This window comes from Cryptococcus depauperatus, chromosome 4, assembly GCF_001720195.1.
Source record: "Cryptococcus depauperatus CBS 7841 chromosome 4, complete sequence".
NCBI lineage: Eukaryota > Fungi > Basidiomycota > Tremellomycetes > Tremellales > Cryptococcaceae > Cryptococcus > Cryptococcus depauperatus.
Genome location: NC_089471.1, coordinates 866564 through 892973, shown reverse-complemented (window position 1 = coordinate 892973; position 26410 = coordinate 866564). Strand labels below are relative to the sequence as shown.

The 26410-nt window shown below is 44.7% G+C and overlaps 10 protein-coding genes across 10 annotated transcripts; 3 read left to right on the top strand and 7 right to left on the bottom strand.

The window, feature by feature from the left end:
* Positions 1 to 4143: 4143 nt before the first annotated feature.
* On the bottom strand, positions 4144 to 6989 carry L203_103648 (1,4-alpha-glucan-branching enzyme; the record flags this gene model as incomplete). The annotated part of the gene is made up of 16 exons (XM_066213041.1): positions 4144 to 4358; positions 4415 to 4490; positions 4549 to 4711; positions 4767 to 4835; positions 4886 to 4958; positions 5021 to 5333; positions 5380 to 5441; positions 5488 to 5714; positions 5766 to 5871; positions 5927 to 5974; positions 6033 to 6064; positions 6116 to 6215; positions 6266 to 6574; positions 6622 to 6824; positions 6877 to 6904; positions 6959 to 6989. 16 exons carry the CDS (start codon positions 6987 to 6989, stop codon positions 4144 to 4146), a joined length of 2055 nt encoding a protein of 684 aa, XP_066069138.1.
* A 303-nt stretch (positions 6990 to 7292) lies between these two features.
* Positions 7293 to 7778, top strand: L203_103647 (uncharacterized protein; the record flags this gene model as incomplete). Its single annotated transcript, XM_066213040.1, has 2 exons — positions 7293 to 7475; positions 7542 to 7778. The coding sequence occupies 2 exons, from the start codon at positions 7293 to 7295 to the stop codon at positions 7776 to 7778; spliced, it is 420 nt and encodes a 139-aa protein (XP_066069137.1).
* A 284-nt stretch (positions 7779 to 8062) lies between these two features.
* On the bottom strand, positions 8063 to 9540 carry L203_103646 (uncharacterized protein; the record flags this gene model as incomplete). Its single annotated transcript, XM_066213039.1, has 8 exons — positions 8063 to 8089; positions 8140 to 8397; positions 8445 to 8850; positions 8902 to 9029; positions 9095 to 9122; positions 9182 to 9204; positions 9258 to 9350; positions 9400 to 9540. 8 exons carry the CDS (start codon positions 9538 to 9540, stop codon positions 8063 to 8065), a joined length of 1104 nt encoding a protein of 367 aa, XP_066069136.1.
* A 600-nt stretch (positions 9541 to 10140) lies between these two features.
* On the bottom strand, positions 10141 to 12050 carry L203_103645 (uncharacterized protein; the record flags this gene model as incomplete). The annotated part of the gene is made up of 9 exons (XM_066213038.1): positions 10141 to 10225; positions 10278 to 10507; positions 10559 to 10615; positions 10667 to 10749; positions 10800 to 11004; positions 11058 to 11322; positions 11365 to 11576; positions 11620 to 11857; positions 11905 to 12050. The coding sequence occupies 9 exons, from the start codon at positions 12048 to 12050 to the stop codon at positions 10141 to 10143; spliced, it is 1521 nt and encodes a 506-aa protein (XP_066069135.1).
* A 497-nt stretch (positions 12051 to 12547) lies between these two features.
* On the top strand, positions 12548 to 14260 carry L203_103644 (uncharacterized protein; the record flags this gene model as incomplete). The annotated part of the gene is made up of 9 exons (XM_066213037.1): positions 12548 to 12763; positions 12806 to 12921; positions 12964 to 13058; positions 13108 to 13220; positions 13320 to 13576; positions 13626 to 13639; positions 13692 to 13802; positions 13846 to 14125; positions 14173 to 14260. The coding sequence occupies 9 exons, from the start codon at positions 12548 to 12550 to the stop codon at positions 14258 to 14260; spliced, it is 1290 nt and encodes a 429-aa protein (XP_066069134.1).
* A 157-nt stretch (positions 14261 to 14417) lies between these two features.
* On the bottom strand, positions 14418 to 15456 carry L203_103643 (uncharacterized protein; the record flags this gene model as incomplete). Its single annotated transcript, XM_066213036.1, has 5 exons — positions 14418 to 14498; positions 14555 to 14759; positions 14816 to 14912; positions 14968 to 15022; positions 15073 to 15456. 5 exons carry the CDS (start codon positions 15454 to 15456, stop codon positions 14418 to 14420), a joined length of 822 nt encoding a protein of 273 aa, XP_066069133.1.
* Positions 15457 to 16841: 1385 nt separating this feature from the next.
* Positions 16842 to 17773, bottom strand: L203_103642 (uncharacterized protein; the record flags this gene model as incomplete). Its single annotated transcript, XM_066213035.1, has 5 exons — positions 16842 to 16941; positions 16994 to 17098; positions 17145 to 17265; positions 17325 to 17505; positions 17555 to 17773. The coding sequence occupies 5 exons, from the start codon at positions 17771 to 17773 to the stop codon at positions 16842 to 16844; spliced, it is 726 nt and encodes a 241-aa protein (XP_066069132.1).
* An 861-nt stretch (positions 17774 to 18634) lies between these two features.
* Positions 18635 to 19447, top strand: L203_103641 (secondary thiamine-phosphate synthase enzyme; the record flags this gene model as incomplete). Its single annotated transcript, XM_066213034.1, has 8 exons — positions 18635 to 18654; positions 18703 to 18736; positions 18786 to 18884; positions 18932 to 18951; positions 19009 to 19022; positions 19083 to 19152; positions 19213 to 19386; positions 19441 to 19447. 8 exons carry the CDS (start codon positions 18635 to 18637, stop codon positions 19445 to 19447), a joined length of 438 nt encoding a protein of 145 aa, XP_066069131.1.
* Positions 19448 to 19490: 43 nt separating this feature from the next.
* On the bottom strand, positions 19491 to 21151 carry L203_103640 (uncharacterized protein; the record flags this gene model as incomplete). Its single annotated transcript, XM_066213033.1, has 8 exons — positions 19491 to 19795; positions 19847 to 20015; positions 20065 to 20164; positions 20232 to 20463; positions 20517 to 20617; positions 20674 to 20837; positions 20891 to 20955; positions 21010 to 21151. The coding sequence occupies 8 exons, from the start codon at positions 21149 to 21151 to the stop codon at positions 19491 to 19493; spliced, it is 1278 nt and encodes a 425-aa protein (XP_066069130.1).
* Positions 21152 to 21495: 344 nt separating this feature from the next.
* Positions 21496 to 26342, bottom strand: L203_103639 (uncharacterized protein; the record flags this gene model as incomplete). Its single annotated transcript, XM_066213032.1, has 6 exons — positions 21496 to 21709; positions 21775 to 22643; positions 22765 to 24528; positions 24584 to 25297; positions 25354 to 26012; positions 26069 to 26342. 6 exons carry the CDS (start codon positions 26340 to 26342, stop codon positions 21496 to 21498), a joined length of 4494 nt encoding a protein of 1497 aa, XP_066069129.1.
* Between the last annotated feature and the right edge of the window lie 68 nt (positions 26343 to 26410).

The window sequence follows — 26410 nt, the reverse complement described above, 5'->3', positions numbered from 1 at the left end:
TCATCGAATGCTTGTTGGCAGCGGCCATTCCAATCAAATGCAACGTCTTTTCGTGTCAATTGTGTAAGGGGAGCCGCTTTTCTCGCAAATCCTTTGATGAATTGTCGATAGAAATTCGCAAAACCCAAAAATCCTTGTACGTCTTTCACTTTTTTCGGTGTTGGCCACTCCAAAACTGACTGTACTTTTTGCTTATCCATCTGAATGCCGTCTTTATTGATGACAAATCCTAAAAACTCTACTTTGTCCTTATGAAATTCGCATTTCTCAGCTTTAGCGTATAGTCCAATTTTTCTCAACCTCTGTAATACTTTCTTGACATGATTGGTGTGCTCCTCTATGGAAGCAGAGTATATGTTACCGCCTTGCTTCCTGCTTATTTACGTGCAGGTTGGATAATCGTTTAGGATGTGAAAGCTGGTTCTAGATTCTTGGGTTCTCGATTCTAGGGTCTGGGTTCTTGGTTTTGGACTTGTATAGCAATGTATTATTATATAACGTGCAGGCGTAGAGCGAAGTACTCCAGAACTTGCATTAATATAATTATAAAGAAAAGGAGAAAGCTAAGATACAATTAACTATGTACACACTCTCCACCGTCGGACATCCCTCCATCTCCGTAGGGGTTACAGTAGGACTGTAACAGTATATTAAAATGTCGTCAAGATATATAATTGCGAAGCTGTCCAGCATGTCTCTGAAGTTGTCGTTCATAAGATATTGAAATGAAGCGGGTGCATTGGTGTTACGGCCTGTCCCAATTTCTCTGTAGCGCAGGTTGGTGGGTTGTTCAAGGTTTTCTAGGTTTCTAGGTTTTCTCGGTTGTCTAGGTTTTCTAGGTGATGCAGTTGTCTAGGTTTATTCTATTACAGGCCTGAGTAGTTAAAACTCAAGAACTTGCATTAATAGAAATATAAAGAAAAGAACAAAGATACAAGTAATGTAAACTATATACACCAGCCTCCACCGCCGGACATCCCTCCATCTCCGCAGGGGTTACAGTAAGACTGTAACAATTGGTGAGTCCGAAGGGCATGACCTTATACTCGTATAGTCCATAACGCGTTCGGAATGCGGTTTTCCACTCCTCGCCTTCAGCTATTCTCAATAAATTGTATGCTTATTACGGTATTAACCAGTGCATCAATTAACCCAAAAGGGATTGTTGACCTGCTCAATTGGTCAACTTATGCACTGCCTATATACTGTTGTTACAGACTGTAACATAGGGCTTAAGCCTAGTTCTAAGGCTATTTGCAGGTACAAACGGCGGGTATGTAGCAATGAAATCGCTTTGTTGACTTGGGTAGTAGAAGTAGCGCGTGTTACGACCCGACCAATATTCAGAATCATAAACTAAACCAAAAGGTCACGAAACCATAATCGGAAGATTATGATTTGTTATTGGCTATATTTCCTGTTGTTTGTACAGGGTCGTAACAGATGATAAGTCGATGGTTCGGTTGATCCAATTGATGTTTGGATTGTGGTGGGACAGCCACGGAAGGCCTAAAATGACAGGATAATCTCCCAGAGTGGTGATATCGAAGGATACGGTTTCTTTATGATCTTGTGTTAATATTTGGATAGGACAGGTGTTGTGGGTGACGGCTCCCGATTTGATAGGTCGTCCGTCGATAACCTGAAGTTGTAGTGGGTTTTTCTTTTTGATCTTTTGAATGTTGGTTTCTGCTAAAAAGGTTGAATTGATAAAGTTGTTGGTGGCTCCGGAGTCGAGCATGGCGTAGTGTAATACTCTGGGTATTTCAGGGGATATAGCCAACAAATAATGATGCAATTCCGCTTGCATCATTGTGACCTTTTGGTCTGAGTGCGTATTATTTAATTGTTGGTATTTAATCATGTCACATAGGTTCTGTACGACTTTCGGTTATTGTTACGACCTGATACTGGTGGCTCGGGGCGTTAGGGATATCAAGTTTGTAGACTGATTTATCATGGTAAGCCTCTGCTACTCTGTAGGGACCTTGAAAGCGAGAAAAAAAAACTTAGCAACCCAGGCGGATGCAGTAGATCGACAGGTTTCTTTGTCAAAGCATTGACCTCCTGATATGCTTGACATGACTTGAAAAACTCACGGATATCACCCAGCATGCCGTCCCAGTAGTATCTTTCGCGCAAAAGTTTGGCCATTCGCTCTAGTCCCAGATATGATGCGGTGGTCTCATGAGCCTGGCGCATGAGGTCTACTCTGATATCCGTCACATTGGGTATGTATAGACGGTCTTCGAAAAGTAGTAGCGTGAGATTGTTGCAGGAAAAGGTAGATACACCAGAAGCTGTAGAAGTGTCAGCGATTCATTGCCTGAAAACTGAAGGCAAAAAGCGCCTCACTGTTACCGCCGTGCTTCCTGTTTCTTTGGGTGCAGGTTGGAAGACCGTTTGTAGTATGTCTTGACTGGGTTCTAGATTCTGGATTCTAGATTCTAGGTTTTGGAATTGTATAGCAATGTATTATTATTAAAAATGCAGGCGTAGAGCGAAATATTCCAGAACTTGCATTAATATAATTATAAAGGAAAAGGAGAAAACTAAGATACAATTAAATAGCTATGTACACCACTCTCCACCGTCGGACATCCCTCAATCTCCGTAGGGATTACAGTAGGACTGTAACACTCGCTGCGTTTGGTGTAGCCGTTCGTTGTTGGTATATCCTCCTGGTCAGGAGGTATAGCAACGGCTATGGTTAAAGTGATTATAGGCTATGTGTATATAGATTACAAACACTGGCGTTTTGAGCACTGCAAATTTAGCAATGGTCATTGCATAGAAATGAGTTGACTAAAGACAAGTAAATTATAATAATCCTTTTTATATATCCTCTATTATAGCTCAGGGAATAGTTGTATTCCATGTTAAATGTAATATTCGTTGTTTGTGGCCAGACCTACCACCCCGCTATACAGAAAAGCGGAGGTCGCCACTGCGTGACTGTGACAATGTTAGCTTATATAGTGGATGTATTATTGTAATACATTCACTCACAACGTGGGTATAATGACATGCACTTACACTCGACCAGTCAATACGACAATACTCACTGCCTTGTACAGCGAAGGACCTTACAAAGTTGAAGTGAATCATCTGGCTTCGACCTACCACTCATCGGCCGACATGCTGCAATCATGGCATGAGAGATTAGGACACTTGAATGTGAGAGGCGTCATGAAACTGGCCAACACGGGTAGACTTGAGAAAAATATGCTGAAGGATCCTACCTATCATGACCCTGGGGCTCATGACATGGAATATAGCCAATGTCCTACTTGACCTATTTTGTATAGCGCAGAGTCACAGCATCGGCCAGGTCCGCCTTTTTGTCTTTTTCTATTGGCCTATGTTCTGTTCAGTTTTAATTTTTTATTTAACTATTGTTCAGTAAATATGTTACGACCTGGTACCGGCGGCCTTGGATTTCCGGTACAGGTGGACGGTGGTTCTTGGCTTACAGGCGAAGCTGTAAGTGATCGTGGTATCCGTGTGAGAACCGGACGATTGTACTTTAGATGTGAATATAAATATAGTGTTAAGGCCTATTATATAACATATAATGATTGATCCTCTTCGAGGATCAATCATCCTACGAGTACTTCTATATGTCTATGTATTAGTATCAATAAACAAACACATCTGTATCGCTATTGATACAACAACAGACAGCAAGAAGTAAACAAGGTTGACCGTATCTATGTTGCGACCCTATGCCGTAATGAGTGGTGTGTAGGATAGCGTATGTGTAGGGTCGTAACAAAATAGATACATAGAAAGTGTTCATAGATTGTGAGATTCTCTTCGAGGCTCAAATTATTATATGTTATACATACAGGCCTTATTGCTTATGTTACATTCAACAATCTACATGTTACTCAACGTCGATTCCACCGTCGACTCGCACACAAGTTCCACCATCATCTTGTAGTCATCTCTGTAAGTCAAAATAGCCACCGTCCTCCAGCTCTGGATCCCAGGCCTACGGCACCAGAATAGTAACACACCCTGAACTTGGATCCACTAAATCAAGATCGCACGATTTACAATGTTTGGGTGTTATGGTTACATGATGCATCTTTTTGGCATGATTTGAGTACTGATCGGCGATGTTCTCCCTACAGCAAGGATTTACAATCCCAAGACAAGAACAGTTCTAGACGGTATATACACTTGTAGCCAGTTCTTGCGTTCGTTCCATTCTATGGGTGTGGTAAAGTGTTTACCATTTAAGTCAATCCTATCATGTCCTCCAAACTTGCTCTCATCACTAGTAAGTATCACTTTGTATTCTCCAGCAACATCTACTCCCACCCGATAATCAGCGAATGATTGAGTAGGATTAACTGTTATCTGCGAGTCAGCAATGTAAACATGATATTTTTAGTTGGAATTGAACTACAGTTGAAGATGAAGAGAAGTCCAGCACGCTCAAAGACAATGACTTTGTCACCTTCATGTTTAAGAGACACATATGCCTGTTGAATGAAAGTGAATCTAATCAATAACAGTTGTAAGATATCTCGTAAAGCTTACTTGTGGTGCATTAAGCCATTTGTATTTATTCTCAAGCCAGTTCATGGCAATGTCGAATTCATACAAGTATTTGTAGCGCAGAAGTTTGTCGTCAACAAGATTAAATTGGCGACGTGCATGGGCGAATGAGTTTTCATTTCCCTCTCTTGGAAAATCCATCCACCTTTTTGAATTGATTAGAAGCTTCTAGCGTCATGTAAATAGTGGAAAGTACTCACTCAGGGTGACCGAATTCGTTGCCTTCGAAGTTAAGGTATGCCTCACCACCCAAAGTATGGACCAGAAATCTTGGTTTTTGTTAGAGGACTTCAAATTATCCCAAGGTCTTCAGGCGCACCTAATCATTTTATGCAAAGCAAGACCTCTGTCAATAACCGGTGTCATTGGAGTAAGGTCGGACATGAAATCATCTAATAAATTGCTCTTTTAGTCACTTATGTTAGGGAGTGAAGGCATAAGTAGATGAACGTACACATCTCCTTATCCATCAACCAGAAGGCTAGTGTCTTATCTCCAACCAAAGCTTGGTCATGACTCTCTGCATAGGCTACGCTTTTTTCTAGATGTCGACGATTAGTTAGAGTATGGACGATATTGCCCATATTCCATTGATCATCGGTGTATTCCTTCAGAAGCTTGATCCACATATCTGGGATTGCCATTGATAAGCGATAATCGAAACCAACACCGCCTTCTGAAACGGGGCGACAAAGCGTGGGCATGCCTGAGACATCTTCGGCAATGGTTATAACATGGGGGTAGCTCTCATGAAGCATAGCGTTTGCCTGTAGCACAATTGGTTGTGAATCCATCTTCTATGAATCAACTCACTAGCATAAGATACGCCATTGCTTCAATGTCTACCGAGTCACTAAAGTACTCATGGTATCCCCCTAAATACATCAATAATGATCAAAGGTTGATAGACTTGATACTCACCAGAGAAACCAGTCCCAATACCATGATGAGTGTACATCATACTGGTGACTCCATCGAATCTGAAGCCATCAAACATGTAGACATCCATCCAAAAGCGTAAATTGGACAGAAGGAAGCGAAGAACTTCGTGATGGCCGTAGTTGAAAAGACGAGAATCCCATAGGTCGTGTCTTCCCTTGGCTCCTTCATGGAAGTAGAGATGATCGGAACCATCAAACATATTTATACTAAGAGTCCCCATCAATCTCGTTTAATCACTTATCCAAAATTGTGCTTACCCATCAAGGATATTTTTGCAGGCATGCGAGTGAACTACATCAAGCAAGACAGTCAAGCCCATTTCGTGAGCTTTGTCAACAAGAGATTTAAGTTCCTCCGGTGTGCCTATTAAATGATTAGCAGTTAGGCTTCAACTTATCCTTTTAGGCTTAATGCGTACCATAACGGGAGGAGGCAGCGAAAAAGTTAGTGACTTGGTATCCAAAAGCTTTAAGAGCCCGTAAATTACGCGTCTATAGAGAGGTTTTTATCCATTGGTCACTCACAAGCATAGTAAGCGTGCTCCATGATTGCCATCCTGCATGTCTTGAGCCACTGATGCTTTTGATTGAAATGATGTTGAGCTCACATTTGAATACAATTGTAGCCAAGTTGCTTGATTCTTGGCAAAACGTCTATCTCAAACTCCTTGTAGGTAGTAACTCTCTTGTTGGGACTGGAAATTCCGACTAACCATATTTCAGCTTCAGAGATGAGTTTGTAAACAATGACGACATACCGTGAGCCTCATAGATCTTGAGACCTTCAACAGAGCGTGTGGAATGACCATGCTTGAACTGATATACATCGGACTTGGGTGGATTCCAGAAGCGACCATCATAGATAGGCGAGACTGATAGATCTTGCGTAACACGAGTGATCCAGGCTGGAATCCTATCGATAGCGTCACCTCCAGGTAGAGTCATTGATATTTTGACCATAGAATCATGGGGAATAGCGCATTCTCCCTGAGGAGTGGGGGGGACATAGCACTCCCAAACGCCAAAAGACGACTTTGTCATAGGATTGGCCGTATGGGACCAATTGTCTTTTCAATTCAGCGTACGACTTAGGGCGTGTATTAAACTAGCTCACTAAATTCTCCAATAAGTCTAGCCTCAGAGGCGTTGGGAGCCCACTCTCTGTAGGTCACCCCTCCCTTTGCATCTACCTGAAATCCCATAGTTTTATACCCCTCTGAGAACTTAGCTAGACCGCCTTCGTGCGCTTCAATAGCATTCCGCTGCATTAAATAGGAAGCATATCGGTGTTTAAGAGCGCCCGAAAATGGCTCAAGCCTAACATAAAAGTTGGATACATGGCACATCAGATATGAATGACGGGACTTACCAAGGATCAAGCGCGACAACACCTGTGCCTAATTGAGAGACATATAAGTATTGTCTTAGTCCGATTAGGGACAAAGACTTACCGTCTGTAGACATAACAGTTGATACGGCCATGTTTTACTAGAATATGCGGTAAAAATGAAAGGCAAGAAAGTGACGAAAGTATGAAACAGTGGAATTGTTGCTGGGGCCGACGAAGCAATAAAAAACATACATAATGACGTAGGGCCAACTTAATTTCTGCCGCCTTTTTCGGCGGCAATGGCCGCTTCTCTTTTTCTTTCTTTTTTCACTTTTTTTGCTATTTTAATTCTTTTACTTGAGCAGAGTCGACGTTTTTTTTTTTAAGCCTTTGCTTATAATTTATCGAAAAGAGTACCCAGCAAGAACTCTGTTGCCTCTTATTGATGAAAAACTATGCCAAATTACTACGACGAGCTTGAAATTGAGGATTTTGCTTGGGATTCAGTGGCGAAGGTATTTCATTATCCTTGTCCTTGTGGCGACCGATTTGAGATATCCAAAGCACAAATGCGAGCCGGTGAGGAAATAGCTATTTGTCCTAGCTGCAGTTTGATTGTAAGAGTGATCTATGACTATGTAAGCAGATTCTTTTACGCCTTTTTACAATTCTGGGTGTAGTAATGTTGACTTTTCAATTATAAGCTTGACTGGGAGGACTATGTTACCACAGATGATGAAGATGATGCCCAGTCCATAGATACGTCCTTGATCAATACTCCACCTAGCCGTGAAGCAGTAGATCTGAGAGACACAGAAACGGAGAACGACAAAAAATTTCCACCAACTGAAGAAAAGGGAGATTCAATCGAAAAGCAAATTCAAAACCTGAGATTACAAGATGATGACAAGTCTGACAGGAATACATTAAAAGAAAAATAATACAAATCCGCAGGAAATCTTCTGACTTATCAAGTCTCATTCTATAATGCTAATGCATTGTGTAATCTTATGATACCGAATGGTCACAATATAGCATTTATTAGGGACACTCTATATGATTGGTGGTTGAGTTCGCCATTCATTCATTTTGCAGAAGATCTATTCACTCGGGCTTTCAAAAAGAAATGAGTCACTTCTATCAAATCACGATGAGGTCGATACAAGACAGTCCCTTTTAGGAAATGAATTGCTCAAGCCAAACACAGCAGTAATAATAATGAGTGTTATTCGTACTCAATCCTGTTGGTTTGCTATAGCGAATTCAGCCATGTATCAACAATCATGTTACGTTTTCCAATACCTTTTGCTTCCCTCTTTTCGTTTTATTCTTGTGAGCTGTTTCTTTCGTGATCCCGTCCTTGCGCGCATAACACGCGCGTACAATACGTCCCCATTCGAGATGACCTTGACATTCGGGACAAGTCCCTTCACTAGGGAGGATAAACCGGTTGGGTGTATGACTGCCGTAATGTAAAAAATGCTCTGCGAGGCAAGTTAAATGGCCGATGTACAAACAAGATGCACCTGCCGCGTGACATAGTCCGAACGACAAGTGGTCCTTCAAATGATTCGTCAGACTCTGTCCTCTTTCGTGTGAGAACCTACAGAAAAGTCGATGGGAAGGTCACACCTCTTGCACTGAAAGATCTGCCCAGACTTGAGATAATCGGCAACTTTTAGCCATCTTCCCCATACCTCTGGTCCTCTTCTAAATCCTTCATCCGTTACATCAAGAGCAGGCCCTTGATCTTCAAACTCCGCAGCACTTTCGTGTTTTGTATTACATATTTCAGATGAATTTCTCAAACGCAATATTGAAGTCGTTAATAATGGGATAGCTTGAAGCATAGAGATGGAGTTGATGGGTTTGGCTTGAGATGAACGGCGTACACCAAGTGTCTGCACTTCCATGTGGATGCTATAGAAAATATCCATTGGATCGGGCACAAGAAATCGGACATGAAGAGGTAACCGACTGAACGGGACGGATGAGAGCAAGGCATAGACTACGCTATAAAGAAGGTTCATCAGCCAATTAAGACATGCTATGATTACAGCGTACCAAATTTTACGCTCAACCCAATTACGTCTTGAATCTTTGCTGAAAATGGGGCCGCACGCCTCGCCTGTCTGTGAATCATATTGCCGAAGATGCCTGGACAATTCTGGCTTTTGCCAAGCCCACTCAAACTGAGAGAGTGGATTTGAAATGAGCGGTTATACAAGACCTGCTGAGGTTGTTAGGTATAACTTACTTGCAAGGCGGCGAGTTTGCTTGGAAAACTAACTCGGAAAGTACTCAATTATATTGTCAATATATTGAGAGACTTGGAATGACGTACCCGTATACAACCATTTGCATCTCCTACCATATGACAGGGGGTAAGCAAAAGCCGGATGTTCAAGTATCTTACATACCCAAGGTCGATGTCGAGACGTAGCCCATGCACCTTGTTTTAACTCTCCATTGTGCTGACGCAGTCGCCTCTGAGGATCCGGTGTAGACCCGATCTGCAAGCATGTCACTTCATAGTGCCAACAAAGTTGAATTTGAGCTTACATATGTACGTTTTGAACGGGCTGTTTCTTTAGACCTCAGAAGATAACACGCGTAAAACGGAGGAAAGACATGATTGCCATCCAACAGAGTAGACCTGGTCTTTTTCTGAAGAGTGGACGGGTCTGACTCTTCTTCCAGCATCATATAGTTCAAACTATCACCTTGTATGTCATCGCAGTTGAAGAAGACCAATAAAGTGATAAGAAATTATTAGATTAATTGCGGTTTATTTGCAGTATTGAGATACTAGTTCAGTCACGAAGTAATAGAAGAAGAGAAATCATTTGAGACATATAGATAAACGATTATAATCAATAACAAATGAAAAAAACCAAACTAGAATGGCATAATGTTGGCAAATCTGCATGGCATATGGCGGAACCTAACGCGACAGAAAAACTTCAACTTCAAGAAATGTATGACATCTTCATGCTTTGAAAGTTGGTACGTGAACTGTATTAAGTAGCCACGACAGACAGTACCGCTCTCAAACTTCAGTATATACAAGTGAGTATTAAACATCCATTGAAAAAGACTAAGTTATTCTGACAACAATGACACTCGTTGCTACAACCAACCTGCATTAGAAAAATTTCTAAATATAAGTTTGTTATTGATGTTTGTAGCTCTGATGCTCGTATTGCTACTCTTTGATTTGTTAGATAACAAACATCTGAGATGTTCCGTTTAAAGATATGCTCCATAACCTTTTTCGTACTCTACAGGTATTTGGGATACAGTTTAGAAATCTGTAAAAAATTGGTCGTAAGGTCCTGTGCCTAAATTTCCGTATGCGCTGACATCTGCCTCTTGATAACGGTCAAACCTTTAGATAAAATCAGGAATTTTCACAAGATCCTCAGCCAGGTAGTACTCACTGGCTTGCATCGCCTTCGCCATCGATCTTTGGCACATATGGAGCAGGAATCTCCCGTCTGTAAAGTTTATCCCAGTCAACCTCGGCGAACCACACGTGAGCAAAGATATCTGAAGAACCAGCCCGTAGGTTACCATAGCGTTTAGTAAGATCTCCAACAAGGAGGTTTTTGAGAAGCTCTCTTGCAAGAGCGTCAAAGTAAGTGGGATAGCGAACTTTGCCTGCAATAATCTGGGTTAAAGAGAATCAGCGCAACCTTTTACCATCGCAAGAGACGGTCACCTTTTCATACAACCTCATAGGATTGCCATCTTCGGTAAAGAATGGAGGATAACCAGCCTTGGCAGCATATCAGTAACATGATGTAAAAACTATCCCATCAACACTTACTAGCATTTCGAAAATCAAGACGCCGAGGGCATACCAATCAATACTCTTATTGTAGCCTTTGGATTGTATGACCTCTGGAGCGACTAGAAAATATGTTTAGTCACAAGGTCAGACTCTATAATTAGATACATACGATAATCGGGTGTGCCACAGAGCGTCCAAGTGATATCGGGGACGTATTTCGCAAAGCCAAAGTCGGTCACTTTGACATGACCATCGGCGCCCAGAAGCAAGTTTTCTGGTTTGAGATCCCTATAGATGATGTCGAGAGAATGTAAATAGTCAAGGGCTAACGCAACTTCGGCTGCATAAAATTTGGCAACGGAATTAGGAAAACGCTATTAAAAATAGGAGTCAGAAACGAGTCTCATCAAGTTGGAAGCTAACCCACCTGACTCTTTCGTAGTAGACTAAATAACTCCCCTCCCGCCACAAAGTCCATCACCATATAGAGGTTATTGACATCTTGAAACGTACCCCATAGATTGACGAGGAATGGGTGTCGCACGCGAACCAACATCTCTCTCTCCGAGTTCGTATGCTCTACTTGCTTCATCTTGATCACCTTTTCCTTGCTCAAGACTTTTACTGCGTAGAATCGACCGTTGTGATGCGATTTCACAAGATGAACACGACCAAACGAGCCAGTACCAAGGCTATAGAGATGTGAGCGAGTGACGGCGTCAAATACGCCTTACGTTCGTTCAATCTGAAAGTCGCCAAGGGCATAACGACCTGCCGTTTTTCGCTTGGGTTGCCCAGATTGAGAACCCGTTGTAGATGATAGAACCTTGGCAGTGGCAGGCAGTTGCGATGTTGTCTTTAGTGCTGCTTGTGTAGCGGCAGCGTTGATGGCAGCGACTCGGGCTTGTTGAGTCGCATGATGCAGGTAGGCCTGAGCCTGAACCGCCTGATGGACGTGTCAGTGTCGATGCCAGCCACTTCGTACACACCTGCTCCTGCGCCTCTCTAGCCTTCTCCCTCATCTTCTCTTCATCAGCAGTACTGTTGAGAGACACTGGACTCTGTAGATGATGGGCTATGTCTACATTCTCTTTCGCCGAGGTAACAGTAGGATCGCTGGTAGCAAAAGTTGGAATTTGAGTTTGATCGGGTGCTGCAGGGAGCGATACAGAGGTATCAGTAGAGGCAGATTGTTGAGCGTCTTGGGGTGTTACAGATGCAGAGTAACTGGCACGCATCAGTACTACCGACACACTCCACAAACGATGGCACACCTTTCAATGTCTTCCATTGGAGAGTAGCCGCTCTGCGTCATGGCGCTACTATCCTGAGCAGTCGGGATGGATGGTTTCTGTAACTTTGCAGATAGACTAGACGACTGTTGTTTACGATGAAACCTGACTGATACCTTTTGAAACATTTCCAAATGCAAAAGTGTGGGTCATCGGAAAAAGATAAAGGAAGGGACAGCCGGTTTCTGTTGAATGATCGACCCATAATCAGCCACTGCACGTGTAGAATTAGGAAATAATGGTAATCAATTAGAATAGATAGCTAATCAATTGTTTTTCAATTGATTACAAAATGAGCAAGACACTGTAACTGGCAGTTGCGGATAAAGCTTTTTCTCTTGATTGTTCAAAAAGGAATAGCATTCAATCAGACGGTTTACTGTAGAAGCTATAAGGTATTGTCAACTTTTCTAATCAATTCTAATGAAATGCCTAGCTATTACAAATTGGGTGAACATTTCTAATAGTTCCAGTCAGTTTTGTTGATCATTCGGTTATCGGTTATTCCAATGGTTGCCCATGACTGTTGTTTCCGTAAATGCCGACATAAAACATCGCTGTCTCATGACCTCGCAGTGTATTATTTAACAAGCAAATGCATTCTTTGAACTCTTCCTACAACAACATGGCGAGTATTTGTTGCATTCGACATTTACGCTTACCCAGACGGCCATCGTCTATCTTGCAAATTCAAAGGTGCTATGCGCAGCTAACCCCTAGCAAAGACCTTGCGAAGCAGAACCCTCTCTCAAGAACTTCTCCCGTAATACTGGATACTGAGAGCACCGTGGAAGAGCCATCCCTAGGAGACAGCAAGCTCTTTGTTCATACCTCGAAAGAAGTAGGTGGTTTTGTCGACTAGAGCAACCTACTAATTCGTCAGGCTCTCAACACACCAGGCCTGACTTTCAGCGATGGACATGGTTTACGCGGGCACACTGGAAAAGGTCGCCAGACACGTCAGATGAACCTATACCAGGCTATAAGAGATGCCTTGGGGTATGTCAGCAGGTCTCATGTCTGAAAACTGACTCAATGTAGCACTGCGCTATCCAAAAATCCGAAAGCGTTCGTCTTTGGCGAGGACGTTGAAACTGGTGTTTTCAGATGTACAACAGGACTGGTAGACGAATTTGGTATGTCGGCATAAATATTGTACAATCGCTCTAATATGTCGTACCATAGGCAAAAAGAGAGTCTTCAATACACCTCTCACAGAACAAGGAATTGCTGGCTTTGGGATAGGTCTCGCGAGCCTGGGTGCTTGTGCCATTGCAGAGATACAATTTGGGGACTATGTAGGTATCTGACTACTTGTCTTCACTGACATATATATAGATATTTCCAGCATTCGACCAAGTAAGAATGCCCTTTCATGGATTGAAGCTTACTTTTAGATTGTGAATGAAGCTGCCAAGCAACGATACGCAAGCGGAGGGGCTTATCCCCCTTATGGTGGTAGCTTGACCATTCGTGCTCCTATAGGCAGTGTCGGCCACGGAGGTTTGTACCATTCGCAAAGCCCCGAAGGTTTTTTCCTAGGAGCGGCAGGATTGAAAGTCGTGATTCCCCGCTCTCCAATACAAGCAAAAGGATTATTACTTGCCGCTGTTCAAGATCCCTCTCCGACGTTGGTATTGGAACCCAAAATTTTGTGCGTCCATTCTCTAGATTTTTGTGAAAATGAGTTTGACTATACGTAGATACCGTGCTGCTGGTAGGCATTACACTGTAAAAAAGTTGTTAAATCTCACCGCAAGTACTCACAGTGGAAGAAGTCCCCGTCGATGATTATACTATTCCAATAGGACCTTCAGACACTGTTAGACAAGGCAAACAACTAACAATTGTCTCCTATGGGACGCCTTTGCATACGTCTTGTGAGCATCATTCGTCTTCTTCAGTGCTAATGGGTAGTGCGAGCAATCTCTCTTCTGGAAAACCCGCCCGCAAGCCTTCTTCATTTGCTTCCTGAAAAGTTGCGCCCGCCTAACCCTGCTCCATCGCTTGAACTCATTGATTTACGCACAATCAACCCTTTACCAATTAACGATCTGGTGAAAGCCGTATCAAAAACTGGACGCATGATTATAGTACATGAAGCTGGAAGAAGTGGAAGCGTAGGTAATGACATTGCGGGCGAAATCAGCAGGAGAGCCTTTGAATACCTTGAATCACCTATAGGACTCGTGAGCGGATGGGAGTAAGGAAATCAGTATTGTTGTATAATCCTCAACTGATCATTTACAGCACCCCTGTTCCTCTATCTTTCGAACGCTTCTATCAACCTGACGTTATTCGAGTATTTGACAAGATTGTCCAAACCTTGTCCTATTAGAATCTTGCTTTCAACGAAGGAGCGTACACAGATTATAATTTACATATAAAGCATGAATTGGTACAAATAATACTGTACAACATCACTTTTGGATCCCTGTACGAGAAAAACAGCGAACCTACATGTCTATTTTACGGCTTCCACAAACGAAACGGGACTAGAAAATAGAATTGATGATACCGCTACCAACTGCCGAGCCTGCACCAAATCCGACACCAGTGACAGCTGCTGTACCAAGCTAACAACTGTATCAGCTTGAGGAACCAGTGACAGATAAGAGAGAAGAACACCCACTTGCGATCCAATCTTTCCAAACTTGTTTTTTTGAGGCTCTTGTTGTTGCATCATAACACCGCCTTGAACCTGCTGATGGGGCTGCATCATCTGCATATGTTGTTTTTGATCATAATATCCTTGCGGAGGGGGTTGATAAGGCACCATAGTATGAGGTCCAGGTGGCGGGGCTTGATAATAAGAGGCTTGAGATGGGGGATTTTGGCTTTGATGAAGGGGTCTGCAGAATTGTCAGAACTAGGTAGATGCATACTTGCTTACATCTTTTCGATGTAATTAGATGGAAAGAGGCCAAGACGAGGAAGAGGAGCATTGTGTCCGGCGGGAACGACTCTTCCTCGAGACCATTGTTCATTCACTGCCAGTTGAATAACTCTGTCAGCATATCTCAAAATCCTCGCACGTAGACACACCTTCTTCATCAACTATAATTATATCTCCACTTCTAAACTGCAAGTCCTCTGCCTCCTATTCCACTTGGTGAGCCGTGCCCAGCGTGACAACGCTACAAAACCTACCGTTCCGTTGAAATCCCACAATGCCTTGCCTCTTTGCTCCACAAGACCCGACCGCTGTCTTGGAGGAAGAGCGGGGGCGGCTTGACCCATTGGTGGCGGATGTTGGCCATGGTTGACCGATGTATGAACAGTATCCTCCCTGGCGTGCTGTACAGTCCAAGAGGGCGTTGGTGAGGACTGCACGATGTTGAGGTTGGCGAACGAGCTGGAGGGAGAAGAAGAGCTGAGGCTGGGAAAAGGGCCGGTAGGAGACGGTAATTTTTGTCTGATCAACGAAGCATCTGCCGGACTGACAACTGAGAGAGACTCGAGGAGCGCGATAGAGGACAGAGTTTGGTTGATAAGGTGAGACGCAAAAGCCTGAGCTGGATGCTGCGTGGCCATACTATTCAGATTGCAAGATGATGGAAAAGAAGGATCAAGATTTCAAGTAACCAACTTTTGCTATTTTCTACTTTAGAAGCAAAAAAAAAAAAATGTTGTGGAATGAAAATCAAATACGTTGATTCAAAGTGAGGGAGATGTTGATTTTTTTTCCGGACAAAGGATGTGCTGTGTCTTGTGTATCACCAAAACAGCCATTCAGCAATGTCTGAATATTTAGCAGCAAGATGCATGCAGTATGAGCTTCCACTGCTGCAGTCTTGATATGCTTGTCGCTGCAAAAGATGCTTATAGGTATGTTTTGACAGTAATCAATATTTGAGTCGGATTGCTAGTATAAAGCATCCAAAGGATGTTAACAATTAGAAATAGATTAAGAAAAGTTTTGTCAAGATGTTAGTGAAATGGCTCAAGTGGTATTTGGCAAGAAAACTGGTAATGACCTCCCACTAAACCACACTTTAACTGCCTGAATGTCCAGGGTTCTGGATTGGTTCTCATGATTTTGAACTGAAAACCCTGGGACGGGAGGTAGCTAGAGCAAGATGTATCTATCTAGAATAGATGAAGACAGCTATCGAAATCCATTCTCTGGGGATCTATGAATGATAAGCCCTTATATTATTTACGCTTCTGCGACAGTCATCCAACTATATCATTTCCTTTACATACACAATATCCTGTGCTCTCCCCAGCCTTTCACTGCCGATGATCCTGACACCGTCGTAGAACTATGGAGGGATATATGCACTTTTACTTAGTAGACTCCCAAAGAATGAATGAAAGTAACTGTCACTGTCTAGTCCAGCTAGACAATCCTTTGCGAACTTACTCTCGTCTTAAGGCATTTCAGTCCTAGCCAAAGCCTTACGCTTATCCTGGCAAGTCGGCTTTGGAGATAAAGCCATGTTAGAAACGGTTGCACTAAGCAATTGAGGCGGGTTTACGGGGGAACATTAGTGAACTTCCGGGTTGAGAAAGCTCACAAGCTTTTGAAGGACGATGAAGTAGTAATTTACGGAGCGCTGAAAACTAGATATATATAACTCATTCAGGCCAGCCGTGGCTACAATAGATAAGATGATACAAAAGGCATGGTCAATGTCACTTTTATCAAAGCTGGGAATAAATTAATACGTGAAATGTAGTCTTGCTCCAAAGGCATTGCTTTTTAGAGGTATAAAAACGCTCTTCGTCTAGACTCATGGCATCACTTCTGTTTATGATAGCTTTGCAGCAGCAACATTTTGGCAGTCAATAAAAGCTCCCATCGTTGGCGACTACTAAATTCAGTAGAGTGCATGCACTAGACTTTTCTATATATGGGTAAGACCTTCAAAAGCAATTACAACCGACAATCATGGACAGATATGAATGTGGTGTCACTAATATCTTAGGCTGCCTCCCACCTCACCTGGACCGGGGGAACTTCTATAACCATGATGGCGACGGTCAGGTGAGACGGAGTACCTATCCCGACAGGGGCTATTATTATTGAAATCAGTAATACGAAATCCGCAACTATGATAACACTTGCCTTAGAGATCTTCTTCCTCTATGGTAGCCATAGTCATAGTCACGATCGTCGTATCTCGTCTGTCTTTGACCATTCTCATATTGTCGGCGAGAGTCATACGTTTCCCTGTATTAAAATCAGCAGATATCACAACGATTTAATAAATACTTACCTCATGCGATGCCTGTCCCGATTACCATATCGCGCTCTTTCTCTTGAAGAAGCCTGGGGATAGTCATTGAATCTTCGACGATCGTCATAGCGGTCAATACGTCCGTTATATTGATCTTCAACTATGCAGTTTGACATATGAGCATGCAATTATCTTGATAGCGTGAGCAGATTGATTCACTGATTGGTCTCTTGGGGCCCATATACTGGCCTGGAGTAGGATCATGCGCCTTGCGAGTCGCGGAATAGTCAACACGGATGTTTCGTCCATGTAGATTGAACCCATTCAGCTTCTCAATGCACTCGGCAGCATCTTCAACAGAGCCCATGGTAATGAATCCAAAACCTCGAGAACGACCGGTCTGTCAAAACGTTAATGTTTCTGCAGTAAAAGACAAAAACGATACGCACCCGCTGATCATAAATGATGACAACCTTTTCAATTTCTCCATATCTCTCAAACTCGAGTTGAAGATCCCGTTCTGTTGTGCGGACAGAGAGTCCAAAGACACCCAACATGGGAGTTGGTTCCACTTTCAATGTAACATGGGGAGGCTTGGGGGGAACGTCGCGAGCAGCCTCTCTTTCAGAGGGCGTTGGTGATCGAGGGGAGCGGGAAGGGTAGTCCATACTTGAGCGTAGAATGATCAGCGCCAATAACAAAAAAAAAAAAACAGACAATAACGATAGAGGGCCAAGAAATTCAATTGTTAATTATATGAAAGACGGGCCAAGGTTCATTGCTCTGCTTGCTCATAGCTGAGCACAAAGGAAGTCTGCCGTTTCTAGAAGCGACAAAGGACGAAGAAAGACGTCCCGTTCCCTAGACAAAGGCAGAGAAACCATTTTCGTGCATGCATTCAGAACATAATGGACGACGCACAACCGGTCTATTCCCCTTGTAGCACAACCGAGTCATCTTGGCTGATTTCAAAGTTGCTCAGCTCCACCAGCGGTAAGTGTGAGGACGACTGGGCAGACGGCCGCGAAGAATAGGCAAAGTATCCGGAGTAAAGCGGCTTGTTTTCCCACGGCCCAGACGATGATGGAACATACGCCACTGAGAAGGCCTAAAAAGGTCATCTCCTGGCCTCCATCGTTGTCATACTACTCACCATGCCAGCCTCGTCCTAGCCTCGGTGTATCACCTGAAATATGGATGCAGCTGCAAAATACTCTATCTATTCTTCTAATACCACTTGTATTTCCAATTCAAGAATCATTACATGATTCCCGTCCGCGTCGCTTCAAAAATCTGGACTGAAGATTAAGAAATAGTTAATGATTAAATAAAAATAAAAATGAGTAATTATAAACATTGCATTTAGACTTTTGTCCAAATTTCAGTCTTTTAACCTCCACCACACATGTCTTAAACCTCCACCTCTAACGCGTCATCGGAACGTCGCGTCGTCCAATTTGGTTCCGTCCAATACTTCAAAGATATTTTGGCATTTAATTGTATTTCTTTTAGAAACTTATTCATTCAGAATGCCGTGGCAAAAGACTATGTAAAGAGTGATTTTTTTTAACAGTGAAAATATTGCTTACTTTCGCAGTTCACTTCCGCCAAACACAAAGGGCATGCATCTGGTTGGTAAGATCTGTTGAGTGAAAGGGACAACACTTACTTCAAATATAGGTGACAGATTTTGTTGTCAGAGAATGCCAGGAAGGTTTGAGGAATGTCAATGTCGGTATCTTCACCCTTCACTGCTTACATACCTCCGCTGGGCTGACGGTAGGTAACATGACTTGTGTTGCGGATGTTGCTTATAGCTAGGATAGCTTAATGAGAATTGCGATAGGTGAGATAGTTTTAAATGTCATCTCACGGTCATTGATGAGTTTGGTATTTTAATCAGGACAGTACGAACCGGTGAGTTCAAGTATTGAGAGATGATATCGTGGAAAGCTGATCCGTCTGAAACTATTGTAGACATGGACATGGCCCTTGACACCATCGTCCCGGAAAGCCTCCCTTGGGAGCATACAGATGAAGGACCAGAGTGAGTTGGTTATCTCCAGAAGTGTCACTTTAGACAATTGATTGACGGTTCTTTGTTTAGCGATTCCGTATCTCATCTTAAAACTTCATTGATTGGAAATTCGGTCACAATACCCATTTCAGAAGGGAAATTAGTTTTGGGTACTTGGCAGGGTATCTATCTTGCTGAATTTAGACACAGCGGAGCAGGGTGGGGTGGAAAAGGACAAGGCAGGAAAGTTGTTGCAACCATACTGTGAGTTGTCTGGTATCATACTGTGAATTGTATTAACTTTCCCTTAAACCAAAGTCCTTGAAACAATTATATCATAATGCAACATGTAGAGATCAATTACCAAACTAGCTTGAGAACTGTACAGCTTGCCAGTCAGTCTCCACAGGTTCCATGCTGCTACATTGTCCTTGCAATTTTTCTAGCTGCTTTTCTGCCTTCCAATCCTCTACTGCCTTTTTGACATCTGCTCGTAAGACTGCGCCCACAACATCGACAACGGTCAAGCTAGCATTCAGCCCATAGACCATTGTCGCGGCATAGAAAAAGTTGGCGTTGCCAGTACCAGTTAGCAACCAGAGTGAGTGGAGTAAAGGGAGTAATATTGAAGTGTATAGATTGACTGTAAGAGAGAACAGAGGATGCCTAAGATCTGTTTGCGAAATTTAATTGAAGGCTTTGGTACATGATCAAGGCAACTTACTGGCTAAAATCTCAGGGAAACAGCTCAACAATCCAGCCCATAAAGACATGTCTCCAAGGCTGGGGTAACTCTTCCATGTGACAAAGACGCCACTCAGTATCAAGATGGATTCCAAAGGTTTGTCGTAGAAACGTATGCAAACAGGCACAATATAAATGAAAATGTGCAACTATACAACAATTCGTCATAATGCCAAAACACGACTCGGATAGACTCACTTGGAAGACGCCCAAAAAGAACCCACGAAAATGGTCAAACATCTCTGTGAAAAAGTACCACCACATGCCCACATTGGGCGATAGATCAACGGCTGTTATTCTACAAACATGAAATTAGTAGGAATCTCGAGTCATAGTCAGAGTGCCCGTTTAGAAAGAGAACATACATAACACCCCAAGTCTGATAAACCCAATATGGGCCAAAGAAGCAAAAATTGATAGCCGTTATGGCCATAAAACAAATCGTAAAAACACTCATTGATTGTAAAAGAATGGCGTCTACACGAGCGCCTGCATTCATCTTGTTAAGCAGCATGATCATAGGACCAAGTAAAACAATGGGATAAAGCGAAGTGTGTACCGTGATGGACAACATTAACATTGACACAGTGACTTGCCCTATAGTTGCAAGCTTGAGTTTCAAACGTAGACAGACAGAAAATCCTACGGACCTTGTGTAGCCGCAGAAATTGCATAAAGAAGCAAGGCATTGTCTACGGCGGTTGTTGATCTGGATAGACATACAAGAAGAGTGCATGGATTGAAAAGAAATCTGTGAGTTGTACATTAAAACACGCTATCTTGACCTGGTTTTGGGAATGTACGCACAAGGCAGCGACTACAACCTCCTTAGAGCACCCTCCGCTTCTGGATCGTTGAACCTTGACAAGTGAATAGGAACTGAACAAGTCGGCCAGAGTCCAAATCAGGGCAGTCAAGGCAGAGAATGATACAGGAGTTATCCAGCTAAAGAAAAAGAGATATAATGGCGACTAAGTATAGAGTGTCAGTTGGCAAATTACCCACACCTCTTGCGAATGCTTACAAGTGAGAATGCCCCCGCTATATATGGATTGGTATTTCTGTCATAAAGAAATACACCTTCTTTCACTGACTCACTTATTCAGTAGATGTCGTTCTGTACATTATATCTCCGCAACTCACGATTGCGAAAAGAGGTTTGTAATGTTGATAATTCTGGCCGTCGTTGTAATGACTCAGACAAAACCGGTATTGTAAAAGCTGCCAGACGAAGAACACATCCCGCAATAGTTACCCTGGATAAGTTGAGAGAGTTATCTGCCATGCGTTTTGAGAACTCCATTAGAAAGAATGGTTCATTAGCATAAAAAGTCTTTATAGCGTCTAAATAAAAGTTGTGATAAAACAAAAACAAATGTCGTTGTCAGCCTACTTGACTTACTGGCGGAAGCAGATGAGTAATCTTGAAAATGCAAATGAGTGGGTTTGAGATGATGGGTCAAGCATACGGTGGAAAGCTTCTATGCATGTACAATTAGAAACTGACAAATATAGACATGATAGACTACGGAATGTTGCATGCTGTGCCGTTTAAATCAAAGCACCATAAGAGTATATTAGAGAGGGAGATTGATGTTGTCAAGATGTTGTAATGCAAGCTACAGAACGTCATGTAGACGCTTCCTCGTCGACCTTTGCCAGTGCCTTCTCGAGCTTTTGTTTCGGTGTGATCAGTGGCGTCCCCTCCATCTCAATCTTCTCGCCCAGTCCCTCGACGTCTTCTTGTGAAAGATCGATACCGCGCACGAGGTATGCAACAGCACTGTATGCCCCAGGGAAGTCAATCGCCTCGTCGTCCAGTGTAGCCATCCTGCCTTCCAGACTAGTCATCACAAGTAAGCATTCGCCTTACGCTTACAACAGCCGGCAACCGTATGCACCACTCACCTCTGTCGCAAGACATCTACCGTCACGCTTTGCTGATCTAATGCCATCCTCCAGCCCTTGGCGACAATCTGTGCCTCCTTCGTCTTGGATATTCGGAAGATGTCTGATACTAATCGCTCCGCCAGCAGCGGCCGCCGACTCTCCGGTAGCGACACAAAGTACTCCACAATGTCCACCGGATTTCGTGATCCACCCTGGTCCTTCTCGCCCCATAACTCCTTCATGTCCACATCGATCTTCGCCTTTGCTCTCTCTTCCGATAACTCCTCTATCTCCTCCTCTCCACCTGACTCACCGTCTCCTTCCACTTCCACTTCCACCTCCACCTCCGCCTCCATCTCACCCTCTCCCTCTCTCTCGTCTCCCGGTATCGGCTTCGTACGAGGCGCCAGGTTCAGCCTCTTCCGCTGTGCCCCAGGTTCACCTCCATCCCCTCCCGCCGCCTCAGCCTCATGTGCATCATTCAGAGCACTGAACATGTTGGCAGAAGACGGCTGGCGCGAGATCGGGGGCGTCGTCATACCCGCAGTATTCCCCTTCCCCTTTCGGCTCGCAAACACACTGCTAGGTCCGAAAGAAGGCGCATTCCCACTAGCACTCATGTTCTTGCCCATCCCAGAAAAGTCAGTCGGCCGGCTCAGAGTGCGAGCACCCGACTGGACCGCCTGCCATTCCCCAGGCTGAAGCCCCCCATCGCGCCTGTCTCTCCCCGCACGAGACCCGCCCCGTGAGATAGACTCCTTCGCCACCACAGCAGCAGCAGCAGCACTCTTCTCCTGAGCATTCTGCTTGTGGATCTCTGCAATCGTCATCACACCCGCCTGCTGCTTTCTCGACCTCCAGCCTTCTTTCCGGAGATCAATCACATCCTGCACCGAACCATCAGCATACCATCCATACATACATGTATGCATGCTTGCACGCTTGCTTGCTTGCCTGCTTGCTCGCTCGCTCGCATGCATGCATCTCACCCCCATCGGGCACACTTACCATGATCATAAACTTGATACGCGAAGACAGACTCTCCAGCTTCAGGATCTCGTCCAGTCGAATATACGCCTTGTTCAGGTTGTCAGACGCCACCCGGTCGTACGCAGGGCCCACAGTCGCCAAGAGCTTGCACGCAGACTCAATGTCCTCCTCATCCGGGTCAAGGACGTTACTGAGCAGCTTGATCAGACACTCCGAGATGACACGGCTCGACAGGATCTCTCGCTTGAACAGCTCTCCTATCAGCTGCACAAGACCGAGTCCCCGTCGCTTCGCCTTCTGCGCCGCATAGTACTCATCGCTCATCAGGTCCGCCTCTTTGTCTCCGCTCTCTTTCGCCTTCTCCTGCTTCTCGCCGTCCTCCTTCTGCTTCGCAGCAGCAGCCACCGCTGTGTCCTCACGCGCCTTCCAGCCGTTCTCAAAGTCCATCTGGCATCGACCGAGCAGGTACTTCCTGAACAGCGTCCGCCCAGACACAGGCTTCTCCCCGATGATCTCCGTCACCTCCGGATCCAGCTCATCGTGCAGCAGCCTACACAGCTTCGCATACATCGACGACCAGTGGGCCTCGTCCGTCGCCTTCTCGAAGATCTGCTTGATGACGAGCTTGAGCGTGAGACCGTTCGTCTCGTTCCTCGACTTGTTTGCCCACTCCAGGATTTGGAGAGAGATCTGGTCGAACTTCTCCTCAGTCAGCTTGTTGAGCAGCGCCTTGACCTTTCGCTCAATGTAGCCTGGCGTGCCCTCGGCATCCCCGCCGAGTCGAGTCCGTGTCCAGGCATTCTCGGAGATAGGGATAGAGGCAGCCGCAGGTGTCTGACTCGGAGGAGCTCGTTTCGATCCCCGTTGACTTCCACGGCTTGTGCCGCTTCGTGAGTTCGACAATGCTAATGCGGGTGGACCAGCCATTGGAGACATGCCAGTAGGTCCATTTTGACTGGATGCACGACGACTCGCCTGGTAGCGTTGCTCACTTGTAGCCCTGGACAATCCGGACCCTGAACCAAACGAGCCCATACCGAATGCGCCCATACCTTGTCCTGGCAATGGTCGATTGGATCCACCATGAGCAAGACCGGATCCTGATCCACTTGGTATGCGACTGGATGGCCCCATTGAGGCCCGACCGCCACGACGGCTGCCGAAGCCGCTCCCGGCATCCATTGCTTCAAGACCAATCTCTTCCAGAGGTGGAAGGCTTTCAGGTTTTTCGCGACAGACATTCATAAACTGCATCAGGAAATCTCGATCATAACGGAATTTGCCTGGGACAGCATTCGCATTCAATTCCGGTTTGGGGGACTTTAAGGAGATAGGATAAGTGATTGCATTTATATCTTCAATTGGTCGAGCAGAGTTCAAAACCGTCGCAGAAACAGAGGTAGTCTCGCCACCGATAGACGGAGATGAAGGACTGAGATCAAGAGCCGAAGGAGGAGCCCGCTTTATTTCTGCAATGGCAGCTATAGGCTTAGCTGGTAGGCCAGCCACAAGTACAGGAGTGCTAATAGGCGAAACACTGACAGACACTGCTGGTGTAGATAAGAGAGCGTGGCGTTGCTCTTGGGCTTTCTCTCGAGCTTCTTGCGAGGCTACATGAGCGGCTGCCCTTTCCTGCTCGGCTTTTTCGCTGTTCTCTTGAGCGGCCTTGACAGCAGCTTCTTTTTCTTCGGCAAGCTTTCGTACAGCAGCCTGTTCAGCAGCAAATGCCTCATCTATCTTTTTCTTTTCTCCATTCTCTTCAGCATTTCTTTCTCGCTCGTCCTGTAAACCACGGTCAAACATTATCAATGTTGAAAGATCAGTCAAGCACACTTACCTGTTCTACAACATCTTTCATCTTGGCATCCGCTTTTGTCTTGATTCTTTGCTCTTCTTCCTTAGCTTTCTTCTCTGTTCGTTCCTTCCTCTCCGATGCCTCCTTTTCCTCAGTAGCCTTGATCTTTGCTTGTCTTTCTTCTTCTGCCAATCTAGCTTTTTTTGACTCTTCAGACTCTAGCCTTACTACAACAGGTAAGCCAGTCCTTTTCTTTAAAGTCTCTACGTTGGTGACAGGCTTGTCGGGGACGCCATCACCAGTAGCTCCTGGACCAGGCTTGACAGCTTTAGCAATTGTTTGCAGGTCCACTTCTCGACCATCTTCTCGTGAAAGCTTAATGGTTTTCGAAGCTCCTCTTGGAGTAAAAGAAGGAGCGCCTCCGGAGAGAAATTGTGTAGAGGGAGCTGTAGCAGGCACAGGTCTTCCTGGCGTAGAAGGAATGGATGTCACAGAAACATTTGAAGGCGTTGGTTGATGGCTAATCAGACTAGGAGGATGGGTAGGTGGTGTAGGCATAGGACTGGGACCTCCACTACTGATCATAGTGGCTGGAGTCGGCATAGGTGATTGTGCTTGGGCTGGGGCCAATTGGCCTTGTGGAGGTCGAGGTGACATGTGACCAGCTGAAAAACCATTATTATACTGTTGATGTTGTTGAGGTGCCCATTGGGATGCGATAAAATTTGGTGGTTGCTCATAGGGGTTGTAAGACGGCTAATACGCAAGATCAGAAAATTTGACTCATTAGGAAAAGGGAGTGGATTACTCACGAAAAAGTTGCCTTGTGGTGGTGGGTAATTCATGACCGAATACTGCCCTTGTGGGCCGGAGTGCATATTGTATTGACCGGGATTCATCATCGGACGAGGCATACCTTGAGGACCTGCACCGTTTGGTCTCACTGATGGTTGATGTGGTGGCATGCTCTGCTGAGGTCGAAACCCTTGCTGCACATGTTGAGGTATGAATTGTCCATGAGGCATGTTGAGATTTGGAGGGCGAGATTGCCCTGGCATTCCAGAAGATGGGCGAATATGGGGAGGAACAGCAGAAGAATTGGGTGAACCAATCGGAACCTGCCCTTGAAAATTGGGATTACTCTGACCCAGCGATTGCCGTCGAATGTGAGACACTGGATGTTGCGACATTTGATGTGGAGACATGGACGCAAGTGATGAAGGATTTTGTGGAGACCTACTGGTGAACAAGGAATGCACATTGAGCTGCTGCTTATCGCTGGAAGGTGCGGAGGGATTGAGAGTGCTCGGCTTGCGAGTCTTGACAACACTAGGATCAGTATTTCCATCAGCATCAATGGTGCCGAATGATTTGACAGAGTCTGCAAGGTGGCCACCGGTGGTGGAAGGCGCAGCTGGGGATGACGAAAGTATTGAATTTGGCACATTTACCGTACCAAAAGCTATGTTGCCTGCCAAAACTCGGCTCAGTCCCATTTGTCATGTACAACTGTAGCAGACCACGTACTTTTCTTAAAGTCTACGCCACCAGCTCCGACTAGCAGACTACTCTTCCTCGAGTGACTTGCCCCTATGGGAATAGCAGAAGACCCATGGGGGATTGCATTCTCACCTGCACTCGTCTCAGCCAAGCCAGAAGAGGGGTGAGAGGGAGTATTGGAACGAGAAGGGTTTGGGGAGGCAGCAGTCGATGCGGTGGCCGAGGAAGGACCACGTGCCCAGACAGGAGCAGGTTTGCTGTCAGTGCCAACGGAGGGCGCGTTTTTTTGGTTCATGGACATAAGATGTGAAGAAGAAACCGGGGGTGACGACAGTCGAATGGCGGACGTTGAAGATTGGAGAGGGTAAG